The sequence below is a fragment of the Hypomesus nipponensis genome, chromosome 19 (assembly GCF_054491055.1).
Source record: "Hypomesus nipponensis isolate SF chromosome 19, ASM5449105v1, whole genome shotgun sequence".
Taxonomy (NCBI): Eukaryota; Metazoa; Chordata; class Actinopteri; order Osmeriformes; family Osmeridae; genus Hypomesus; species Hypomesus nipponensis.
In genome coordinates, this window is record NC_140379.1 from 12,717,459 (window position 1) to 12,743,270 (window position 25,812).

Consider the following 25,812-nt stretch of genomic DNA (forward strand, 5'->3'; position numbering starts at 1 on the left):
AAGAGTTTCTATGGAGACCATAGACACTTTATAAGAGGATCATTCTCAGCTGTCTGTAAGGGCTTTGAGTTTCTACTGCAGCCGTACAGAAAGTGCCTAACGGCGGGGTGACTGGTGAATAGCTTCTGTAATTGCCCCTAAATCAGCCGCTGGTCGTGTGCATTGTGGTGATTAACCCAACGCAGCTACTGAAGCGAAAGGCTGTTATACGCTCTCAGCTGCCTGCTACCCCCTGACCTCCCCTCGCCCTCCCCCCCTCCCCCCCCCTCCTCCCTCCACTCTGGGCCCTTTGAAGTGTCTTGGGCGGGGGAGGGTCCAGGTGTTGATGCCTTCTATCTGAGGCTGGGACTGGGACTTCACTGAGCGTTAGTATGTGGAGCTTATTAAAGGTGTGATCCCGCCATGTCTCTCTCCTGCTGGCTTGTGCTGGGCCAGGTTTACCCGTCACTCTCAGCTGTACAACAACAATTCCACAACAGCTGGTTGTTGCTAGGGGGAACATGGAGGTCATGTCAGACCTGCTGCTCTGGAAAACGTACAGATGAATTACTCACACAATCAAAGACATGTCTCTGTCCTAATGAGTAGACTTGCTGTGCAAATTTACAAATAGATTTACTAGGCTTTTACTGCACTGTTCGGCGGTTTTTCCTGGGGCTAACCTATGAAGTGTTGAACCTAGCGAGTGTTGCAGTTTGTGAGCCCTCTCTACCCCTCTCCAGAACCTAGGCCGTGTGTTTGTGGGCATGTCAGATGGGCTGGTGGCAGTGTATACCTTGGTGGAGGACATGCCCATAGAAGGGGACACCTATCTGTGCTCCCACACCATCAACAGGACAGTGTTTGGCCTGGAGGACTCAGACCCCAGACAGAGGCCCTACCCTGTCAGGACCATGGTTCTGGTCTGCAGCGGCTCCCAGGTGAGGCACACACACATTTACATGTATGCATTTAGCAGACAAAGCGACTTCAAAGAGAGAGCTTTACAAAAGAGGATAGGTCACTGATCATAACAACGAGGTAGCCCCAAATATTGCCAATGGCCAAAACATGAGGCATACATTGTGAAAAACCAAATAAGTGCCAAAGGGAAGAACCATAAGTGCATGCAGTTAAACAAGTTACAATTAAACAGCATGAAACCCAAAAAGTGCAAGAGTGTATCTGTAGAACAACAGTAAAATATTTCACAGCGAGTAAAAAAAGTTTAAATCCATTATGACTAGCCAACAAGAGCAACAAGTCTCTCAATAAGAGTCATTGTGAACCTGGAGGAAACTAACATCAGGTCCAGCCAAGCATTCCGGCACTCCACTCCCACCTCCATATTGTTCTGTATGTGTGTGTAGTTTACTTCCCTCCTTATCTCCCTTATCTCGCCTAATCTCTTTTGTTCTCTCCTTATCTCTCCTCATCTCTTCTTACATCTTCTTATCTCCCACCTGGGGGTATCACCACTGCTCTGCCTTAACTCTGTTTCCAACACATTGTTCTCAAGCACCTATGAATGAGGATTAGAACCCCTGTATTATAATGTCATGGGTACAGAGCAGCCATCCTAACCTCCCTCCCTCCCCCGCTGGTCCAGCTGTGGTACTCAAACGGGCCGGGGGTCCTGGTCCTGGACTGCCAGAGCCTGCAGCCTCTGCAGCGCCTGGAGCCCTACAGCCCGCCGTCCTGCGTGACAGCCCTGGCCTCCAGCATGTGTGTGTGGGGGGAGGAGGCCGTGTGGGCCCTGGACGACCACAGCAACACCCTGCTGCTCTACCACGCTGCCAGCTACCAGCTCTGTGCCACGTACAGGTGGGTGGCATGGCATCACAAAGAGAACGACATGGGAGAGAGGACGGGAGTTATGATGCTGTGTTATCATGATAACAGTATTCCTTGCCTCGAGGAGGAGGTTATTTTTCTGCAGCCCTCGTCACATCATGTTCTCAAGGGTGACAGGGTGAGTGGCAGCTCAGTGACAGGTGTCGGCACGGATGTTAATTGATGGATGCTGATTGTTCCTCCTTGTCATTTCAGCTGCGGCGACACCAACCCTCTCCGCGACATCTTCACTGTGCAGAGGCCTGGTGGGGCTACCGTGGCAACGACCCCTGACATTGAGTTAGAGTCGCCAGTTGCCGAGGAGACAGAGCAAAAATGGCTTACTGGGGAAGTGACCCTGATCTACAGCGAGGAGGCGGGGACCCAGATCATCCAGCACCAGGATTCACTGACAGACTACTGCTCCATGACCTCTGACTCCGCCCTTTCATCTGAGCTGCAGGGATTGGACAGGTCCAGCTCCGGAGCCCTGAGCTCATTGGCCAGCTCCATCAGCATGCCTCTTTCTACAGACTACGAGGACACAGACAGGACACCGGACTTCAAACCTGGCACCCTGAACGAGACCGACCACCCTGACACTGGTCACCAGCCTGACCACCCAGAGACGGACGCAGCTGAGACTGACCCCTGTGTTAAAGCCACACCTCCTCCCCTGCAGGCCTTCAATGTGCTGACTATGAATGGAACTGTGTGGATCCCCAGGTAGACTTAACACACTAGCACTGAGTCTTTGCGATGGATGTTTTTATAGATGTAAGATTTAAAAGATATTGTGTGTGTGTGTGTCTTGCAGGCGTGGCGGGGACGTGATAGTGATCGAGGTGCAGCAGCAAGCAGGCGGGCTTAGGGGGCGTGTCATTGCCGTGCTCCGTCCACCAGGAAACTCCTCCTACGGGTGAGGTCATATCCTGTTTAGAGAACCCTAGTCTGAAAGGATGTATTCTCCATACCAATATGAAAGCCCTACGTCCATTTACTTACAATGCTCCCAGAAATGTACAAACTAAGCATATCATGGATCTGGTGAAGACATCATCTACCACTCTGTCTGAAGGCTGCTGTTTCAGCAGGCTTTCAGCTGTGCCTGTTCATCAGGGAAACCAGGTGTGTAGCTTCTCTGGATAATCAATGGACTCATTGTGACAGAAGAAGCAGAGGAAATAGCTTGCTGAGCAGGCCTGCAGGTCCTGTGTTGGGGGAGGGCACCTGCTGAGAACCACTCTGTTGCTGTCTTCACATCCGCTGCACCAGGAAAGAAATCCAAAAGCAATTATAGCGCCCAATAGAGTCGAGAAAGGTTCTATTGCTGAAGGGAGCCAAACGTCAGGGCAATCTGTTTCTGCCGTAAGGCCAGCTCTGCGCCGGCCCCATGACACGAGGAACTGCAATGAGAAATGGCCCTCATCAGCTTGATACAGCAGATCTGTGGGATCTCTTTATATGCCGCTAAGCCTGCAGAGCTGGCACTGAAGAAAAAAAAAGCAAAATAGGCTAGATATTAATTTGCTGATTCAGCTTCAGTAAAGCCTAGCGAGATCCTTCATCATGTGCTTACAGTGGTTAGCTGGGCTCTGTAATTATACCTATAAAAGAGCCAGCAGCTGGTCCTTGGCAGAAAGGCCCTCTGTCTGAGCTAGCACACGCACAGGACCCAGGCCTTTTAGCAACAGGCAATAAAAAGGCCACCCAAAGCAGGGTCCTTAATGAGCAGTCTTGTCGGGGTGCACCTGTAACACAGGTGAGAGTTCAGTCACGTCACACACTGTGACCTGACTGGAGAGGAGAGGCCCAGATCATTTGCATGTTGTTGCTAGTCAGCTTGCACAAAGATTCCTTCAGTATATCTCTCCTTTTTCCGTTGTGGCAAGTTGGACGCGTAGTGCTCTCCACTTTGTCTGTGTTGCTTGAGATGAGGCTGGTCTGAGATGTCTACACACCTCTGTCAGTTCTGAGACATCCAGTAGTGCAGTGGATGGTACAGCTTTGAGAGTGCAGTCACTTCTGTCTTCATCGATACACCTCCTATCCACTCCGAATGTATGAAAAGTCATATATGAGCAAAGTGGCTACTGAAGAATAAGCATATTTCCTGTCAGCACTAGTCTGCCCGGGGATAGACTCTCAGTCACCTGTGCATGTGGCCTTTAGGGTTGTGCACTGTATGGAGGACAGCAGGTGAGCCTAATGATACACCGCAGCACTTCAGCCAACAGCAGAGAGATAATACAGGGTTGTACTGGGTGATGCATGGTTGCTCGTGCTGTGAGTACAAAGTGTGAGGAGTCCATCTCATTCTCGAGAGTACCCTCTGGCATTGTAAATCACCAATGAGAGATGATTTCTCCACATGAACTCTGACTGGTGGTCAGTTCTGACTTCATTCCTTTTAAGTGGACTTTAGGATATGCAGAGGTCGCGCTGGTCCTGGATCTGCCCCGAGGAGAACTTGCGGCCCCAGCTGAAAATGTCATATAAACAAGAGTGTTTAGCTTGTTAGAGAACTGCTTCCCAGTAAGCTCCTCAGACTTCTAGGAAGAGTCCACATGTTAATCTTAGTAAATAAAGAAGTGCCTCAAGTGTAACTCCTTTCCTTCCTCCCTCCCTCCCTCCCTCTCTCTCTCTCTCTCTCTCTCTCTCTCTCTCTCTCTCTCCCTCCTCTCTCTCTCTCTCTCTCTCTCTCTCTCTCTCTCTCTCTCTCTCTCTCTCTCTCTCTCTCTCTCTCTCTCTCTCTCTCTCTCTCTCTCTCTCTCTCTCTCTCGCTCTCGCTCTCTCTCTCCCTCTCTGTCTCATCTCTTCGGTACACTCCTCATTTCACTCACTCTCTAGAGTCCTAGAGGAGGCAGCGCTGGTAGCAAAGGACACTGTTGTGTGTGGCTTTCGCAAGGAAAACAGCGAGTGGTGCCTGTGTGTCTGGAGGGGCTGGGGCTCGCGCGAGCTGGAAGTCTTCTACCAGTCCTACGAAGAGCTGGGCCGCTTGGAGATCGGCTTGAGAAAAAGAAGGTAGCCGTTGTGCTGCGGAGGGGCGCAGAATCGCAGCTCTGTGCCGAGGCCGAGGGGGAATAAGCTCTGACTGGCCCCCAGTGTTCAGGGCAAGGGAGGGCTGCAGAGCTCTGACATCAGAGCAACGTGCGAGATGCGAAGGGAGGCTGGCTCCCATTGGCCGTCACAGACCCTCATTGGAACTTTTGGCCCCGGAGGGTAGGCCTCGTTAGAAGCACCTGAGTGACACACAAACACTAGGCTGAGGACGCAGACTGATCAACACACATGTTGTAACTTTGCAAAACAGGTCTGTCCCACTAAGACGCGTTTATATGAGAACCTGATTTACATCAAATACTCTTTTTTATGGATTTTATTGTTTTAGTTATACTCTTGAATGTACTATTGTATACTTATTAAACCAGCTTGAAAAGCTTTTCCTGTATATATTATTAAAGTTCCAAGGATTTTAATTTATTGTTTTCAGAAATGCTTGCTGCATGTGTAAATAGAATTTGTAAAGTATTATGACAATAAATATAGTTCACAAAATCACTGAAACAAACTGTGGTTATTGCCCGAAGCTTTGTTTACTTCCCTAGTCTCCCTTTCTGTGTTGGGGGGCAGAGAAGGAGGTGGGTAGTAGAGTGTGGGCAGTGATCAGGCTGAGACCACCTGGGCCAAAGACTTCTCCCTACAGACCCCTGCTGTAACCTGACTCTGGTGGAGTGGCAACGCTGTGATGGATGGATGAAGAGCAGAATGATGGATGAGTGAAGCCAAATGATGACAGGACTCCCACTCTGAATGAGCGATACGAGGAGCCTGCCAGCACAGACACTGTGCATTGAATGAGTGAGGAGGACCATGAAGATGGATGCTTGGCACTGTACTTCCATTGAAAACCAATGATCTTGCAGCCAGTCAGGCTGAGCACATTCATGAACTGGAAGGCGTCGCGGAGATCAGAGATAGACTGTTTCTACCGTGTGTTTCACAGCCAGACTTGTTCTGAGCTCCTGAAAAGAAGCTACTGACGGAGGCTAGGAACGCCTAACCGACTGGATCCCAAACAAGATGAGAGAGTGAATGCCAGCAGTTTACTCAGCAGCAAACATGGTGGCACAGAAAATAGCATGAATGTTACTCTGTGTGATCCAGCAAAGACTTGGCTCTCTGCAGCTCTTATAATGAATTAGTCATACTCAAATCTGTGCCGACCTCATGTCACCCGTGAGCGACGCCGTTGCTGCGTCAACTGAACCCTCAGTTACAGCCTACCTGTCCTGTCCCCTGCCCGCATCTCCACGGCTCCCTTCGAGAGGCCTCTTAAACTGCAACAACTGCTCCTTTTCAACAAGGAGTCCTGAAGACACTTTGCATGTGCCATCCAAGATGAATCACTGTCAGACGTGTTCCTACACGCAAGACTTTCAGGCTGGGATGTGTTCAGAGTGCTTCCCTCGCCAGCTGGGCTGACTGAAGAGGGCAGTGTGGAATCTCCAGAAGAGAGCCTCTGCTCCATCTCTCATAGTCGTAGACTGAGCCATGTCTCAGAGGAGGCGGTCACCTTCTGATCCAGGACCAGCCTTCCCTCTTCCCCCTCCAAATCCTGATGGTGAACTCATGGAGCCATGATCGATGTCATGGAAACGTGATCTGACAGAGAGGGACATGTCATGTTGATAACAAGAGTTATTTCACCCTCTGCTAATCCCCTCCGGAACATTCCTGGCATCCCGCTCCCCCTCCTATCTCCACCAGACTGATAGATGTCCATCCCTTGACCGGGCAGCAGCAAACCGATATGACTGTAATGTTGCTGCCATTTCCTTGAGGGCACCTTGCACCCTGACAACACTGTATAGGGCAGCTGACAGTTTGATGAGAATACCTTCCAACTATACATTGCTACTGACCTTCAGGGTTTGTGGGCGAAGCGGGGGGGGGGGGACTTTGTGGGGGGAGAAGGGAGAGTTATATAAGAGGGAGGGGGGGCAGGGACGGAAGGAGTGCAGCAGCGTCCTGCCACATGGTACAAGAGGCTCAGTATGATGAGCCAGCAGAACCTGAGCCAAGATTAGAGAGGACCGAACACACTGAGAGAGAGAGAGAGAGAGAGAGAGAGAGAGAGAGAGAGAGAGAGAGAGAGAGAGGAGGGGGGGGGGAGTGAGAGAGAGTAAGGCAGAGGAAGAGTGGCATACTCCCCATACCCACACACAGACACACACACCGTACCACCCACAGAGTACTCTGAACCAGCATGCCCTGAGCTGAACCCACACTCCACTTTCCATAGAACCCAACAGCTGGCAATTAAACACTCTCTAATCCACCAGTCCGAGTCTCTCATCACCCCATTCCTCCTGTCCTCCACTCATCCTCCTCTCTATCCCTCTACTTCAATATCCAACCTACTGACTCCACCATGTGTAATGCTCTAACACTGCATAGCAGAGGCTGGCTGATACCTTACAAAGAACATTGGTAAACCACAACCCACAATAAGGTTGAACAAACTGGAAATCTATACTCTAATAAAATCCACATTATCTCTTTTGGAGAACGGGAGCTCAGCTCAAGTTTGCTATGATTCCATGCTTACATCACAGTAACACGCAATAACGCAGCACATAAGCCTCAGCTTTACAGGGCTTGGCATGTCATCTCTGCTCTCTTCAAATTGTCATTCCTTCTCTTCCTCTCTTTCTGTCAACATCTGGATCAGGAGACAGGGGCTGTTCCAGCTCCTTTGTTGACGGCTGTGATCCCAGCACAGAGCAGGTGATGCCGACAGCCAACCAGCTAAAGACACAGTGTTGAAGAGGCAGGAGAATGAGCCCGCACTGCTGTCAGTACACGCACCTCTTCCTAGGCCGAGGCTGCAGCAGCCCTGCTACCCATGGCAGTCATGTAGGTCGAAATAAGGAGACCTTGAGAATGAGACGTGTCTCCATTTGTTTTATTTAATCTTTATTTAACCAGGCAGAATCATTAAGAAAAAATTCCTATTTTCAGATTTTAATGATCGCACATTTGACTCTCAAATTTGACATGGTGGATTAAAATATATAATTTGTCTCCAATATCAAATACTGTGGACCTGATTACAATAAAGCAGTTTGGTTTAAACTGTGTGTGTGTTGGGGGGGGGGGGGGGACATGGCTGAACACACATCCCCCTCTCACTGTTAGAACCCTTGCAGAGTAGTGTGAAAGTGGGGGATCAGAGAAGGAGAATTGTGGGGGTTTATAAAATAAACAACACCTTAGCATTCCCCTCCAGGCTGGGACAATGCCTGTGTTGTTCACCCCGGCTGCATGCTGTTTAATGTCTCAGGCAGATTTGGCTTACTCAGGAGCAAAGCCTCCCCACAATGTTGATCTGACTGCATGCCCACATGCTAACAATGTGTGTTGCTACTTTGTGTGTTCTGTATGGGGTAGAAGGTGTGTGTCTGTGTGTGAGTGCGAGAGTGAAACAGAGAGAGAGAGAGGGTTGGGGGAGATAGAGGAAGAGTCAGGAACAATTATGTAAGTTGTTTGTATAGAGAAAGTGAAAAAGGCAATTGACAAACACACTGATGTCATCAGTGATGCGTTCTTGGGATAATAAGGGTGACTTGAAGAGAACCTTCTGAGTGTCTCCAACACATATGGTTTATTTAGTTAATTTCCCGCTCCAAATGCCATTGTTTCCAGTCAAATCTGAATAAAACACCAAACATACCCAATTTCCCTTCAAGGCACTCTTTGTTACTGTTTAGTTGTTTTTCTTTAGTTTTTTGAGGCTTTGAATAATCAATTTAATAACAATTCGATTATTCTGTTGGCTGTTGTTATTTTCCAGTTAGTGAGGAGGAAAGAGGAAATTACTTTTTTTGTTTTTTACATAAATGAAAATGTATGTACAGCTCTGGCAACAGGCCTGTCCCTCTGATACTCCGAGGGCCTGCTCGACCCTGTCCAAGTGTCAGCCACAGATGCTGTCATGTCATCTGTCATGACGTCCCTGCTCCTCTCCTCACTCCCATAAATCTCAGCTCTGGAGGACTGTCCTTCCCATGTGGCCTGCAGATGTTGGGAAGGGACAGGGCAGTGCTATCCACAAGGGAGTGCGGTCAGGACTGAGAGAGTTGGATAGCAACACAGACCATCAGCTTCATCTTGGTGATGGTGGATGATGAGGAGGGCATGTTCCAACAGATTTGTTCAAGATTAAGGCACCTTTGCTGCCCAAAAGAGCCTCCTTCACCCACAGGCCTGCTGAGAGTATCCACGTTTTCCCCCCCAGTTCGGTTGGCCCCCAAAAAATGGCAGCTATTATCGTTAATGAAAACAGTATGTGAATCGGCAGGCCAGGAGCGCCCTGAGGAGGCTGTCTCCTGCAGACTCCATGGAGTCTTCATCTGCCCACAAGAACAATCCATCCACACATTGACATGATTTTGGTTTGCGTTTCTTCTCTCCCTCGTTGTGCTGATCGATAGCTGAGTGTGATCCACAGAGGCCGGGGGTCTCAGCAGCGCCAAGGGGACCTTGGGGTGGCCAACGGAGAACAGCAGGGGATTGTGGACAAATTGGAATAACTGAATCCAGGCACCAGGGTTAGGAAATACGTCTGATAGTGCTCTGTATGTTGCCTAACCCTGGTGGTAGTGATCCATACTGGAACACCAAGATTCAGGGAGTGTCCTAAGCTTTCTAACTGTTGGAGGAGTAAAATGGAGTCCTACGATGAGGGTCTGTCTGGGGGAGACATCAGCTCTCTCGTGCCCGTCTGGATGGGAGCCTTGTTATACAGCAGCTGGACAGCTCAGGTTACCACAGTTTCTCTGGTCGCTCTCGGCCCCAGGAACCTCCAACAGGGCCAGTCAAACTCCAACAGGGCCAGTGAAAAAGGGCCTCATGCAAATGCCAGGATAAGTCAATATTGTGCTTTTTGTGTCTGCTCTGGGACCATAAAGACACACACGGACAAGGGGGGAGGGGGGGGGGGGGGTTACAAAAGAGGCAAGCCGTGTCTAAGCCCTAAACACACAGTCGTAGTCACACACAGTCAGTACCACACACACAGTCAGTCACACACTGTCAGTCAGACACACAGAGAGCCAAGAGATATCCTATCTTGACACACACAGACACACACAAACCAAAGGGGTCTTTTGACATTTCACCTTTGCAGAGATACAAGCTGCCTCCAGACTAAAGGGAGACTGGAGACTTCACTGCTAGGACTGAATTTATAGAGGAGAACTGAGAGGCCAGTAGCAAAACAGATATTAAAGTCAACATCAATCTGTAACTTCGAAAAGCCAAATGACTTCATACGCTTTGGGATTTATACTACAGTATCTGTTCCTCTGAATCCTTAAACTACCCCATAAAGCTACTGCACACATACTGTTTGGCGTGACAGTTTGATTGTAACAAAACAAATGATCAAATATCCCCCAAAATAAACACAACTGCAAGATATTAGATAAACATTTTTCCCATTTATTTCTTAAATATAAAACCTTTCCCAGACGGACAGGGCAGAAGAAACAGAAAATATAAAAACAAAACCAGAAGTGAAGACTATGTAGAGAGAGCAGCCATCAGTCCTGCTCGTAACGTCGCCCTATCTACTGAGTCCTGCTCCTGTGGGGGTTCAAGCAGAGGTGTTAGAGGGTCCACACAAAGCAGGAGGCTGCAGGACAGAATACCTACATCCCCAACCAGCTTCTAGACACAGGGACCGGACAGCACCTTTCATTCTTACTATTCCAGAACATTCTTTCCCTCCTCTTCATCGCTCGTCATCTTCAGGGTGTGAATTTCCCATGTGTGGTACCAGTGGGGTGGATCCAGGAGAGCACTCACAAGCACGCGCGCACACACACACACACACACACTATGCTACAGTACATTTCATTTGTGCTGGCACCCCCTTGACAATTAGACACACACATGCGGACACAACAACACCTAAACAGACTGTGCAAAAACTCTTTGGTGAATCAGACGAGTTTTGAGAGACAGAGAACAGTATCCAACATCTGAGACTGTTCTACAATCTTCCTAATATACATTATTCCAGAAAACAGAGAAGGGAGACTGCAAATTCAATAAATTAGACAGCGGAGGAGGAATTGCAGATAGGAAATCCAGCAGTTGGGTTCACAGAAGTAAATAAAATGAAAGTCTAAAACCAAAACTAACAAAACAGTGTTATTCAGTATTATAAAAACAAAACAAAAAAAGGAGACATTAAAAATCTAAAAAAAAAAAAAAATGGCATTTTGACATTAGAAAACATTGGTGTGATCCAAGACAACTTCTTAACTCATGAAATGTTTGTTCATATTATCCACCTGTAAACATTCAAAGTCAAGTTTACAGTTAGCCACTGGTCTGTTCCCCCCCCACATAGACTAAGTCAATACTTAAGACCTTGTAAGTGTACTTCACTGAGGTACACAGATTTCCACCCAGCCATCCCCTGGTCCCCATTGTCTCCACAACGACCCACATGGTCTTTAATGATGCCTGTAACACGTTGCTCCCATAATCAGGCTCATTGAAAGAAAAGTTGACAACAATATTGTCTTATATTATTAATTTATAAAAGTTCACTTCTAAAGTCAAGTCTGTTTCCGATCACTGTCAATGGTGTGTTTTCTTTTTTGATCTTCTTTAAAAACAAAGCATATTTCCAAAATATATCCATTAAAGTCTGTTTTTTTGTTCTGTAAAAAATAAATTAGGTAGGTAAAGCCCCCGCTGAGAGAGCCCGGGGTGTGCTCGTAGTCCTGCTGGTGGGAGGCCCGGCTGCTCTCATGCTGTCCGGACAGAGCCGTTATTGGGGCTGCCGGCCAGCCTCCTGAAGCCATGCTCCTTCTTCTCGAGCCACAGTTCAGCCAGCTGCTGTGTCGAGCCGTGTGACGAGGCTTTGGAGCCCAGGCACATCTTGTACTGCTTGGCCTCCAGGTTGGGGTCGCAGACGACCTGGTGGTGCACGTGCACGATCCCCGTGTCCGTGCTTCTGAACAGCCTAATCCCTGATTGGACAAATTTGTTAAAGAGGTCCACGTCCTCCAACCCCCAGCCTTGTATGGAGGTGTCGAAGCCCCCGGCCCGGACCAGGTCCCCCTTGTATACGCACACGATGCCGAAGCCGTAGTGTCTCCACAGGCCCGTCTTGGAGGTGAACACGTAGTGGTTCTCGCTCGGCACCTTGCCCGCGTACACCACCTTGGGGTCGTACTGACTGAAGATAATGGGGAAGTAGGTCTGCTGGCCCGGCACGGCGTTGGCCCGGCACCTCTGGAGGAAGTCCTGGGTGAAGAGCAGGTCCACGTCACAGTAAAAGAGCAGCGAGTCGTTGGAGAAGTGGGAGGAGCCCACCTCCAGGGCCAGAGCCCGGGAGAAGGAGCCCAACACGGGCTTGATCTCGAGGTCCGCTCGGGGGTACTTCATGTGGTAGTCCCTCATCAGCTCCACCTGCTTCACCCTCTCCGTGTTGTTGTCCGTGCTGAAGAGCAGGATCAGCAGCTTCACGTTCTGGTTGGGGACGAGACACACCTTCTCGAAGTTGGCCATGAAGCGGACGAAGATGTCGTAGCGGCCCGACAGAGGGACGAGGATGTTGACCTTGCTCTCCTTGGGCTCCTTCAGGTCCTGGCTGGAGCTGGCCAGCTTGAAGGGGACCAGCATCTTGAGGGAGTTGGAGAGGAAGGAGAGGGAGTCCGAGTCCTGGTTGATGTGGCCGGCCAGCGCCGGGGCATCCATCTCTTCCTCCTCTCTGAACTGGATCTGGCTGAAGGTCTGCTGGAGGTAGGCGTGCCGCCTCACGGGCACCGTCATGGTCTTACCTTTGTGCTTCTTATACAGCAGCAACAGGTCCAGCACGTATTCAGCCCCGTACAAGGGGTTAACCCTGCGGTAGCCGTACTGGATCTCCTTAAAGTCGATGACTCTGCCCCGCGTCTTGGCGTTGGCGTTGATCATCTCCATCACCTGCATGATGATGTCGTCCAAGGCCAGCTTCTGGGAGGAGTCCATGCCCCGGCGGGGGGGCTGCCCGTCGGACGCCGAGAACAGGTACTTCCCCGTCAGAAACTCCCACTCCAGGACCTCCTCCCTCTGGTGCGGGTGGAAGCGCATGAAGGACGGGGGCACGCCCAGCTGGAGGTCCTCGCGGGCCGGCTCGGCCGCCCCGTAGCGCCCCATCTGGACGATCTCCCGGTGGAGCTGGATGGTGCGGTGGCGCAGCTCGGCGATCTTGCGGCTCAGCATGTAGCTGTGCAGGCGGTACTGGTAGGGGGGGTTCTTGTTGGGGTGGAGGGTGATGGCGCGGTGGATCTTGCTGTTGTGGAGGTCTCGGATGTAGCCCTTCTTGTTGGGCTCGTAGTTCTCGTAGAACAGCTGCTGCATCTAGTGAGGGGGGACAGACGGGAAGACAGGGAGCGGGGGTCAGTGGAAATCGATATGCCCACTAACGCTTAACACCATCGGTGATCACGTGATCAAGATAGGGTTCACATGCACAAACACACACACCATATGGTCACTTGGGGAGGCGTCCAATTCATTGTTAGATATTAGGAAAACAGACAGCATACGCTAACTAACTGCTAACTAACCCTAACTGTTCTGGAGTAGAGATTAGCTTGCGCTCATTTGGACACACTGCAAATATGGCGGTAATATCTGTAGCATCTGTATCAAGACTTAATCACTGTATTAAGGATGCAAGGAACTCAATGTCCTCAAATATTGAGTCCTTGTCAACTCCCATTGGAGGCCCAGTGTTTTCTGCAAACCCGTTGAAGTTTTACAAACAAAATGTTCCCCGACAACACAGGAAGTAGCATGAGTTAACTGTGGGACAGCTGCTCGGGCCTGACTGGCTGGGAGTCAGCCGTGGCTGGGAGAAGGAAGGCTCTGTTGTTGCCTCCTCATGAAGAGAGCATCAGAGAGCCAGAGGTCTATTTGCGAACGACGCTGGCGCTTAGAAAGACCAATTTGAGAGGACAGCTCTGGAATGCAGCCACAAGCCCACTCCCCGGGGAAACGCAATACACAGAATCAGACAGGCCAAGCCTGAAAGCCCTGGAAGGCGATATCTGAACCTCTATACAGTCACAGGAACTGACTGAGTGGGTCTCTTTGCTTTTCCGTGGCTATACCCCGCGTTCCTCTGCACCTGGGAGTGGGCACCCAGCCAACCATAACAGGCCCTAGTCTGTCATCAATGGAAGTCTTGAGCAGCTCCGGGGTGCAGGGGTCAGCCATGACATCAGGGCCCAGGGCATGGCAGCCTTTGTGGGAATGTATTTATGGGTGGTGGTATTCCTTCCTCCATTAAACACGTGTACAGCAGTAGTAGTGTGGGCTGCCCTACTGAAAGGCCACATGCAGAAGTGAAGTCTGGTGTGTGTTTGTTTCGGGGGTGAGGAACACCTCAGTATATCTAGCTGTGGCTGAGAGACCACAGAATGCAGCACACCGTTTCAGACTCCTCAGAATGTGTCAGGCGTCTCAAACGGTGTCCTTCTCTTTGTCTCCTCTCCGTTCCTCAGCATGTCCGCCTGGAGACATGACTCACTGGACGCTAACCCTTTCATCTCCTCTCCCTCCAATCAAACTGCTTTAGATGAAGCTTCCGCTTATTGAACACAACGTAATGTGAATGTGAATTTTGGCGCAAAAAATGGCTGCCTAGGTAAGTTCTCCTGCCAAAGTAAATTCCTTGTCTGTGCAAACTTTCATGGCGAATAAACACCAATTCTGATTCTGATGTAATGTCATCTTTGTCCATCTCCGGAGGGGGCGGGGAGAGAGGGCCAGAGAGCGAGCTGTGTAGCGTACCCAGATGATGTCAGGTCATTCAGAGAGAGAGAGAGACTGCTGTGGCCAGTTGTGAAACAGCAGTGGTCAGCAGCCAACCAATCATTTAAGATGTTTCAGCCTGCCCCTCCCACGGCCTCAAGGCCATTAGCACCTCTTTGAACAACCGCCCTCCTCTGGCTCCAGACCCTATGACTCATTAAAAGATTTTTCCCAGTCACTGATTGGGTCATTTACATGGGGAACACAGATAAAGCTGACGTTCTTGCCAGAGGTTCTCAAATGGGTTATTTTCCCACCACAAACAGAAATGTGACGTAAACACCTGGTGGATAAGTGAGCAGCGGCAGGCACGTTAGCAGAAATGGATCCAACACAGTGGTCTTCCACATCGCAGCACAATCAATAGGACCATCACTCCATCAACTTGAAAAGAGGCCTCTATAAAGACATCGCTAGCAAATGACCATCTTCTCTGGCATTTGCATGACTCTACTGAAGTATTCCTAATACGTCTCTCATGCCCTATGTCATCTGCTCTCAGGACCTGTTATCTCCTCTCCCAACATTACATTTACATTTAGTCATTTAGCCGGTCGCTCTTATCCAGAGAGACTTACAGTAAGTATAGGGACATTCCCCCGAGGCAAGTAGGGTGAAGTGCCTTGCCCAAGGACACAACGTCATTTGGCACGGCCAGGAATCGGACTGGCAACCTTCTGATTAATAGCCCGACTCCCTAACTGCTCAACAGTCAACACACACACCGCTCCATCCAAACAAACTGTTTTATCAAACAACCAACACGGTGCAGAAGGCTTGGCCATGCTGGATGGCGGCCACGCCGGGCCTGTTCCCAGGGACAAACCCACACTGTGGGCAGATTGCGTTACAGAGTAGTGATACTATTATCCTCCCGCGCAGTGCGTAGTCCTCGGCCTAAACAAACACATGACTCTAGGCCACGGCTCTGGAGCCCAGAGACTACGCAGCAGCGCTCTGACGAGGGGAGGGACTGCGGCCTGGCTGGCGTCAGGACGAGAGCAGGGCTTCGCCGGGAGATAGGGCGCTTCACTGGGATGGCTTCGTTAGCGCCCTGCCAAGGCAAACACCAAACGCTGACTAATTTAATGCATATTAGACAGACAAGCGGTCTGTGATCCCCATTACGGGAGAAAATGGAATGAGACTACCACACGGAAAAACCTCTCAGGTGTTGGAATGTGGGGGGAAGCTGGAGTGTGGCGCTGTAGGGCACGGCGGAGGGGAATATCTCCCTGACGGTGTTCGATCTTCCCATTATTAGTAAGAACTGAGGTATGGCATGGGAGGCTGCAAACAACAGCCCAGGGGGAAGAACAACAGGCAGTTAAGAAGTATGACATGATTATACCCTCTCCCACAGCTTTGATTTACTGTAGTCAAGAAAACAAACTGTGACTAGACATGATTATTGTGCTGCATGGTTGTATTAATAGTAATTATGGATTTGAAGCCACCCCTGCCCCCTCCCAAAGAGACAGGCTCGGCAGCCATAGACATGCTATTGGTGGAGGACGTGGAGGAGTCTGGGATCTGTGTGGCCCTCCGCTCATGTGACTGGGCCTGTGTCGCCTCCACAGTGGATCGGGGTGGTTGTCCATGTTGCAAGTGGCCAGCCCAAGGGTGCATCTAAAAGCTGAGGTGGGACCATAAATCATGGCCCAGTGGCATTAACAGCCCCCGCTGCTGAGTCAACAAGCTGGCTGAGCCACAGAGCTACCAATCCATCAGCAGGACGCACACAGGAGAGGAGGAAGAATGCTGCAGAAGAAAAAGGAAAGAGGGAGGAGGAGGAGGAGGAGGAAGAACTTAGTAGTGGAGAAGGGAGACGGGGTGGTGGAGGGGAGGCTGGGGACAGGAAAGGAGCAGAAGGAGACATGAAAGAGGGACAGGCGAGTGAAGCTTCCTCGGCTGCATTTAATCTGCAGCACAATACAGACACCCGAGGCCGGATGAGCCATGCAAATCTAATTGGAGACGCCATTCTGCGGCAGTAATTGGCTCCTTTGTGGTGCGAGGTGGTCTGTCCAGACAGATTCATCTGCCCGTGGAGCTGCTCCTCACACCTATGGCAGCAACACAATGAGCCTGAAATCAAAGTCTGGCAGGAGACTGGCTGGATAGCCTACCTCCAGTGGCAGAGTGACACCAGATGACTTTATCAAGCTAGCCTGCGCTCTGGAGGAGGGGCTGGCTGCGGCACAGCTTGGAGATCAATAGGCCTCTGATCTGCAATGTCTCGCCGGGCCCTGGCTTCACAGTCTAGCACTGCATGGCCAATCTCAACTCGAAGAATTCCATTTTAATAAACAGACAAACTCCATTTCTCAGCAGCTGAAAGATGCCATTCTTACGCAGCGACACTAGACTTCTTGATCGCAGTAAATAACTGTTGCTAGCGCTAGCAGGCGACTTCCTCCTCCTGAGAGGCTGAGCTGTGGTCCTGGCCGGGGACAGAGACGTCTGTGCCTGGTGTTCCACACATGCTGTGCTCGGGCCTCCAAACCCTCCTCCTCCATCTCATCTAGCACCTGCTTTTTCACTTATTACCCAGCCTGCAGCCTGCTGACTGGCAGGAACCCTCCCTCCCTTCAGACAAACCTCACCAGCAGAGGATTGTGTTGCCGCCACACTGAAGAAGTTAAAAAGGTATTATCCCGAACTGGATCCAGAGACTTTCTCTTTGCATCAACAGGTCTACTAACCCGCTCCCACTGTGAAGAGTCACCGGTGAGTTCTGAGGCACAGACCATAGCAGCAGATTCAGCAGGAACAGATAAAGCGGAGGGTATGGTGAGGTCTTGGGTTAGGTCTTGAGGAATGCTTATTTGCATATAACGTAGCATCTAACCGACGCCAACACGCCGTCTAGGACAGAGGCTGCAGTTCCCGCTCAGGATATTGCTGTGGCAGCGGTCAGGATATGAGGTTTAAACCCAGACCCAGAGGGGCTGACTCCAGGCCTGGGGCCTACTGGAGAACACTGCACTCTGGTCTGCTGAGGTCGGACCCGCACGACAAAACACCAGAGACATGAGCACTGGTGTCTCGCCAGCCTTCACAACAATCACGTCAAACATGACAAAGAGTTACAGACCATGTCCCAACAAGTCCTTAAGGTTTTTAAAAGTGAAGTGTTTTTCCAAAGAAGTCCCTTCCTCCTACCCTACATCTCCTGATCCATTTAACTCACAGACTTTCATTTTCAGTGATTCACATCAGTGTGTGGGTGGATGCCAGGAGGAAGGGTGTGTGTCCATTGTATCATTGCAGTGGGATCCAGTGCATGCGTTAACATGTTACTCTGCAACCCCGTGAGTCAGTATGACAAGACATGAAGCAAGACTCCTTCTTCTGCTGTGTCATCTTGCAGTGGTAAAGTGTGTTCAATTGTCCCCGTTTGACGCGTGCATTCATGATAAAGTTCACAGGCTTACAACAGTGGCCAGCTTGTTTCAGTCAGACGCAAACCCATGATCACATGACTTATGTTTGTGACGGTCTCCATTCTCAGTCACACACACACACAGATTTCAAAACCTGCATTCCAAAATATGTTTTAGTGTAATCAAGTCAACAAGCAGCGTGAAAAAAGCAAAGCTTGGCAAACCGATTAAGCTGGCGGAGGGTGTTTGTGTCTAAATATGCCTGCGGTACTGCTGTTCATCTCTTTTAATAATCCCTCATACAGGGCCAGTCTCAACGCTCCCACCCTCACTTCCTCTTCTCAGCTCCTAGATTTGAAGAAAGTTGTCATGGAACTCATCTCGGCCAGCTGCTCTCATTCCTCCACCCCTCTCAACAAGACAATGGGTACATTTTGTGAGGTTGTGCGTCTGTCTGCCAGGCTAACCCATTCCCAAGTGTGCCATGCCAGACCGGACCAGGCCAGGTCAGGGGGTCTCAGTAGGAGAGAGACAGAGACACCAGTCACTGGGCCTCTTACCAGAGCAGTCCATCTCCCAGGTCATCCTCCAGGCTCCTCTCAGGGTAGCCTGTCTGAGGGACTGAATCAATGTCAATCACATGGCTCTGTGAGGCCTAACGCCTGAGCCCTAAGGCCTTGGAACAGGAGAGTTAGTCCTGTAGCAGGTCTAGACTACATAGATTTGACATCGCTCAAAAAGGAACAACAAGCAGGTACATGCTATGGATTCCATGATGGCTTAATGCTCGAAGCAACCACAGAAAAATCAATAGACACCCGCCATCTCTTAGCTAAAACCCTTTGACGACTCGACACCAATCATAGCTGGGGAACCCAATAAAGCTAATAGGACAGTGCAGTATCCCAGAGGAGACGTGCTGCCATATCAACAAAGCAGCACAAACTGAAAAATGTGTGTGTCAATATCCTGCTGCAGTGTCCTCCCCTGGGACCCTGTGCTCTCACCTTCCAGCACCTGGCTCCCACAGGTGGCTTTCTGAGGGGGAGACGCTGCAGCTTATTGGGACGCAGCCCCAGTCATCGAGATAAGGGACGTGTCACTCAGCCCGGTCCTATGAGCTGAGCTCTGGTTACTCTGGTGTGCTAAGGGGGATAATGAGGGAGGAATCTGAAAAACGCCCTTGGGTTTCTGCCTCCAGTGGGAGCGAGGCAGGCCCCCAGGGTGACAGGAATAAGAAAGGCCACTTTGTTCCCGGCTGACATTCCTTCCTTTGACATGTCTTCTTTAAGTCAGTCAAGAAGCCTTTGGGCGAGATGATGGCAGAGATATGTCGTTCATGAGTGACAACAGAAGAAGGATGAAAAATGAATTACGCTAAATGGAATTTAATTAATCCTAACCACACTGTTAGTCCACTAAGGTTTTATATGGGTGCAGATGGGGAGAGGGTACACTGTAAAGGCCACTCTCCTTTTACTATCTCAGCATTCCCCCACCCTGGGTTTGAGTTAGCAGGAGTGAACACGCATGGCGACCACATCCTTGTGGTCACAGTCAGTTAGAATGTGGCCTCTCTCTCTCTCTCTCTCTCTCTCTCTCTCTCTCCTGTGTCAGCTCCACCGCTGCTGACGCAGCTTGTGTCTAGCCTGATGCCACAAACAGGCCCGCCTCGGCCTGAACACGCCCCCCACACACGTCACAGGATGTGATGAGTTCATCTGCTGAGCACATTCTCGACCAATCCTACCCACATCCAGCTCAACCAGCGTTGCCAGGAAAAAAACACTTTCCTACCAGTCAAGCACATCATTTATAGTGAATTGCCTGCTAAACGTAGAATACACAGTATAGCACATTATGTATCTGACTTCTCCTGGTGTGTCCAGGCCCAAGTCCCAGACTGCTGAGTGGAGGATTAGCAGATTAACTGAATCCATCCAGGCCTCCTTCCCCTGAGGCAGCAGTGTGGTGTGAGGCAGGCATCCAGGGCTGGCTGGGGTTGGGAAACATCTAATGCTCTGGATATGAATATTCATATTCATATACAATCATTATTCATTCATGATTTATTAATCATCAATTCTCCCTCTCACACAACGTCCTGATATGGTCGTGAGAGGCTCCACTCAGGGACTAGTGGTTCATGCAGTGGGACGCTACCACCAAACAACTGGATCATTAGAAGTTAAGATAATCCAACAGAGATATGGATTTTACTACACTGATGCTAACAAGTCTTCTAAGCATGCTGTAGTATTGATTTACCTTAAGCTATTTCCTTCTGGAATGGTCATTGAGGCAGTGCTGGGGTGTCATCGAGCCAAAGTACACTACTAAAGGCCTACATGTCAGAGGATCGGATTCGGTGCCAAGGCACAAAACAATTAATCACTAATCTTGTTCCACTTCTATCTAGAATATTAAAGCACACAGCAGCTATCTGGACAGATAAGGAATTACGTTAGAGGGCCCCGTGGCTCAACTCAAGCTGAGCGCTCCATCTTCCCACAGCTAGGCCTCGACAAGCCTGGGCCTATCCTGATATCACGCCTCCACACCCAGCCCCCTTTCTGGGAAGGAAGTCTGGATATCACTAGAGGGACCGGGGGACTACTGATAGTATATCCAAACATGCTGGGGGAGGTCTAAAAAGGAACCAATGCACAAAGGACCTAAAATAAGCGCATGACCACTATCTGGAATGGAGAGGTCCTATACCTGAGCATCTTCTAAAGGCATAGGCTAACATACTGTCCAGCTCTCAACTTACACTCAATCAGTCCATCCGCAGAAGGCCAAACCCAGTGTTGCATTACAAACTGATACGTCCTGTCTGCAAACGATAACCCTTGTATGAAGAGAGCCTTTGTCCTTCTGTAATAATGTTTGAAAAACGCTCGCTTATTCTTTAATAAAGTCCGAATTGGTCCTAGTTTGAGAGTGCTGAAAGCAGCCTTCTAAAAGACCAGTGTAGAATTTCTACCCTTGGCACAGAAACCACAGACAAAGCACTGCTAAGCGTTGAGAAGGGACAGAAACATCTAATAGGGTGAAAGAAAGGCACCATTGGAAATTTAAGTCAAAAATAAAACATTTAAGAGAAAAAGAGAGGAAAAAGAAAACATAGGAAATTCCATAAAGTTGATGCTATAGATTGAAAGTGCAGGGTGTGCAACCAGGCGCCTGGGAACGGTAGTTAGGACAAACCCGGTCTCGCTACAATACCTGGCCGCTACGGGTCAGATGTACCCAGAATGCTTCTTGCCGTCCTGTTCGTGCCTGTGGGGCATATTTCAGCTCCAGGCAGGATGCCGTACATCAGCAAGGGGCTCGTCTAGCCGGACAAAAGACCATAAGAAGCTAGACCCGGCCTCGGATCCCAACCGTGATGAGTCTCCCATGTGGCTGAAAGGCTCGGTCCTCTCAGGTGAACAGAGGGGCACACATGGAGGGGTCACCCACAGGAGCGCTGCCCTGGCATCAGTCAGCCTGTCTGTCACAGGACACCTGCGACCACAGGAACCCAGCGAGGCTGATGGGAGCCAGGCCAGGAGGGTCGTCCACAGGGAGGGAGCGCTCAGCGGAGGACAGGGAGGCTGGGAGCCCTTGCTAGGGCTCTCTCTGAGGTCATTGTGTAGGCTTGCTCTCCTGGTTGCTTCATCTGATCAAGCACAGTCCAAAAAATATCAGGCACACGATTGCAAATGAAATACTGGGGATTTAACTAACTAAGTCAGTAGCTATATCTTTCGTTATTTCCAAATCAACAATGGCAAATACAATAACGGCGACGAAGCACATAAACAGAATTTCCTTCCTGTTCAGATGTACCGCGAGAGCCTGAAGGTGAATGTGGGGTGACTGAGTTCACAGATTCATCTGTGTGTGTCAGTGGCAGGCAGATGTGACTGAGGACGCTTCAGGACCATGGCACTGCAGGGCAGGGTGAAGCTAGGAGCCTGGACCTGGAGCGACCACAATATAAGACAAGGGAGAGAGGGAGAGAGAGAGAGAGAGAGAGAGAGAGAGAGAGAGAGAGAGAGCATGAGAGAGAGAGAGAGAGAGAGAGAGAGAGAGAGCATGAGAGAGAGAGAGAGAGAGCGCGAGCGAGAGAGCGAGAGCGAGAGCGAGAGCGAGAGAGAGAGAGAGAGAGAGAGAGAGAAACTGATCCTGCCAGGGTGGCAGCCACACAGCGGCCTGCGTCACATTTGGTCTATGAGAAGAGAAGGTTCTGGAGCACCACCCTGGAGGAGACAATAGCAGCATCCAGCCACCCCGGAGTGTCCCAGCGGTGGGCTGAGAGTGGAGCCTGCTTGTGGAGGAGGAAGCGTGACCTCTGGTCACATACAACAGTGTGATGTACTTGTCGTCTGGACTGAAGCTTAGAACATCACTTTATTCTCTCATGGGGTTGTGCAACACCAGAGGGACACAAACCCTGTGACTTATCAGCCTTACAGAAGCCTGGGGAGAGACAGACATTGTTTTACCAAAATAATCAAAAAGTAAGAAGTTGAAAAGGCGACTCAGTGATAAATGATTCCAGTGAAGTCTGTAGAGGTAATTACAGGGGATTAGGCTACATCAGACTGCATTGGGGGAAGGTTCGCTGGTGCTTTCCTGAGGTAAGCCCTTTAGATGGCCATGTTTCCTTTAGCTACAGGGATTATGCCTCAGACAGAAATCTATTTCACTGAAAAACATAAGTGACCAACAGGCTTGCTCGGTGGGAATATTGCATTACTTGTTACATTGACGGAACATATTTCTCACTGCTGCGAATATAAATGGATTCATTACAATTTACAATAGGCTAGATTCATTCTGTGATCGATGACATCTCTCACAGCGAGGCAACTTGAAGAATCAAACGAGGTCTCTTGTGGCCAGAGCTTTCATATTCTCCTCAAGAACAACATGTCAAAAATACCCTGTCTAAGAAAAGCCTACAGATGCAGCTCATTGAAAGTTGGGTCAATGGGTTTTACACGGTTTTCTGCTGTGACTGGAGGACTGTGTCCTACGCCTCACCCTCTGCCTCACCCTGGCCTCCCCCCTCTGTCTCCCCCCTCTGTCTCCCCCCTCTGCCTCACCCTGGCCTCCCCCCTCTGCCTCCCCCCTCTGCCTCACCCCTCTGCCTCACCCCTCTGCCTCACCCCTCTGCCTCACCCCTCTGCCTCACCCCTCTGCCTCACCCCTCTGCCTCACCCTCAGCTATGCCCATCTATCCAAACTGTGGTTCCTAACATGCAGAAACATCCATCTTGACTCCTGTCTAGAAACCGAGAGACAAAAGAGGCCAAACCGGTTTGATGAATGAGTATTAGGGGAGCCAGGGGAGAGCCAAGTTGTACAGGAGTCTTAAGTGCTTCTTAGGTTCAGAGATACTGGAGTGCTGCCTGGGGACTGCAGGAGCAGCAGGGGTCCGGAGAGCAGAGAGGTAGACAGACACAAGCGCTGCATTGTGTTGGAGGGGAAGAGAGAAGCAGGCGTTCCAGGAGAGTGTCCTCCATGACTGGGCCAGACCAGGCACTGCCCAGGGACAGGGACCAGCTTGTTACAGGACGGGAGCTTGTCTTGGCAGGGTTCAACCAGAGGAGCCTGGCAACACAACAGACACACTCCACCACAGGCTCCCTCCTCCTCCTCCTCCTCTTCCCTTTCTCATCCCTCCATCTCCCTCCCTTCCTATGATGATACCCAGTCGGATAGAGGAGCGAGGCTGAACAGCCCGGCTGGACTGGCAGGCGAGGAGGCGGACAAGCAGGCGTCTTGGGAGCAGGCTGCCTGTTTCCAATATCCAGGGGTCACTGGAAGCAGCTCTGATACTATTACCCTGATCACAAACAGCACTAGATGCAGGAAAAGAAATGTCCACCATGGTAGCTTGGCGTACTTTCTATGCATCCACCACAATCAGTCTTGTGCAAACACACCCCTGCACACAAATCCCTTGTCAGGTGTACAAACTACAACCATAAATAAACTAGGATCTGTTTACCCTCACACCTGCCAAGCAAGGTGTTTGATTGTGGACAATGAGAAATGGCAACGTGGCCTCAACCAATCAGAGGACTTTGACGCCAGGCCTCTCAGCATTGGTGCGAAGGCTTCCTGGAGTGATCCAGTGTAAATATCAGATTAGTGTAGGTGTTTGATCTGCCGTGATGTACAGAATGGACCTGCCTGTCAAAGCCCTACCTCAGGCCCAGGGCAATCAGTGAGGCCCAGGAGAAGGTAGGAGACTAGGAGCTGACAGCTCCTTCATTACCGCCTCTCACTGGAGGGAGGATCCTCCAATGAAACCCTCCTTGACATCAAGGCTACAGACTAAATTAAAACCCTCCATAAAGAAAACGAGGAGTAAAACTGGCAGATATTGGTTGTATTTCTTTGTGTTGTCGATGGTAATTACAGCCCAGCGGCGGTTGTGCAGCATGCCTGTGGACACATGGTGGTCCAGGGAGCTAGCATTTAGCGAGCGCCGCCCAAGGCAGAGCTGGAGGAAGGACAGGAACTGCAGTGTGGGAGTAGGAAAAGCATTCAGACAAACGTTTAAACAAATCCCGATGATTGAAAGTGAAACGGCGTCAAGTACACTCCTTTCCTGCGTCTCTGCCCTAAACAATCCCTGAGAGTCCCAAGCCACCCTCGTCCAAAGTGCAGCTCCTCCACCTCACCATGTTTACAGAACGAGAGCAACCCGAGAGAGGAGGGACACTAATGGCTGCTATAAAAAGGCAGGTCTACTTCTTCATGGGGGCCACATGAGACTCTCCACAGCTGGACACCGCTGGTCTCTAATGGATCCATCTGTCACTGGCATCACTGAAGACTGAAGAGAGACCAGATGAGACAGACAGGGAAGAGATAATGAGAAAAGCCAGGGAAAATATTAGTGTCGGAAACAAGACAGATCAGTGATGTGATCAATGATGTTCCGTTAGTCGGGAAATGTGTTATTTTCATGGTAACGATCTATTTTGGACGTCACAATAAGTGAGACTGGTTATCCTTCTACACACAATGCTTAGAATCTGCCCACCTACACCCCCCCACACGGTGTTATCAACACCCCTGTGAGTGGTCATGTGTGGTGATGCTTCCTGCCTGGGAGACTCCTCCCTCTCCTTGTTGATGAGGAGGGGAAGGTGTTGACGTGTCTTCTGGGATCAGCCCCAGGGTCACAGTAACATCCTCTTCAATGACAAACCATGGCAGAGTTAACACGCTTCAACACACTGTGATAACAGCCTCCTGCAGGATACCCTCCTCTACCATCCCGAACATCTATGAAAGCCAAACCTTCCAAGTTGAATGCCCGTGGGAGACTGGTTAACACGGGAGACTGATAGGAAAAACATCACAAGCCAACGGAAAAGGCCTGCTCTACTTCTCGCTCTTCTGATTTGTTTGAGTTGTTGCTGACTCATGTCTGGACGCTGTTCTAGTGTGGAAGTCCGAGCCCTGATCAACCAAGATGGCCGCCTGCATGACTCAGGTCTTTATACCGTGCCACATCTATGTTCTGAGAGGAGAGCAGATCTCCCAGAGGGCCGAGTGACCACACTTTGCACCGTGCTCCCAACCTGGCGTCCTGCCACACCCCCCTAAATCAGGACCCGGCCATGCTGGGTGAATCAATACTGCCAGGGGCCCGGAGGAGAGGAGGGGAGGAGAGAGGGAAGGAGAGGAGGACAGAAGGGAGGAGAGGAGGGGAGGAGAGGAG

At 50.2% G+C, this 25,812-nt stretch overlaps 2 protein-coding genes across 2 annotated transcripts in view; one reads left to right on the forward strand and one right to left on the reverse strand.

Annotated features, from left to right (window-relative positions):
• The window catches only part of lrrk1 (leucine-rich repeat kinase 1), a 30,815-nt gene extending 25,560 nt beyond the window's left edge, over positions 1 to 5,255 (forward strand). The window contains 5 exon segments of the mRNA XM_084682723.1: positions 723 to 920; positions 1,589 to 1,803; positions 2,029 to 2,538; positions 2,630 to 2,731; positions 4,663 to 5,255. Coding sequence (XP_084538849.1) covers positions 723 to 920; positions 1,589 to 1,803; positions 2,029 to 2,538; positions 2,630 to 2,731; positions 4,663 to 4,840 — 1,203 coding nt within the window. The 3' untranslated portion in view covers positions 4,841 to 5,255.
• A 5,041-nt stretch (positions 5,256 to 10,296) lies between these two features.
• chsy1 (chondroitin sulfate synthase 1) overlaps positions 10,297 to 25,812 on the reverse strand; it is a 39,328-nt gene continuing 23,812 nt past the window's right edge. The window contains exon 3 of the mRNA XM_084683038.1: positions 10,297 to 13,236. Coding sequence (XP_084539164.1) covers positions 11,638 to 13,236 — 1,599 coding nt within the window. The 3' untranslated portion in view covers positions 10,297 to 11,637. The remainder of the gene's footprint in view (positions 13,237 to 25,812) is intronic.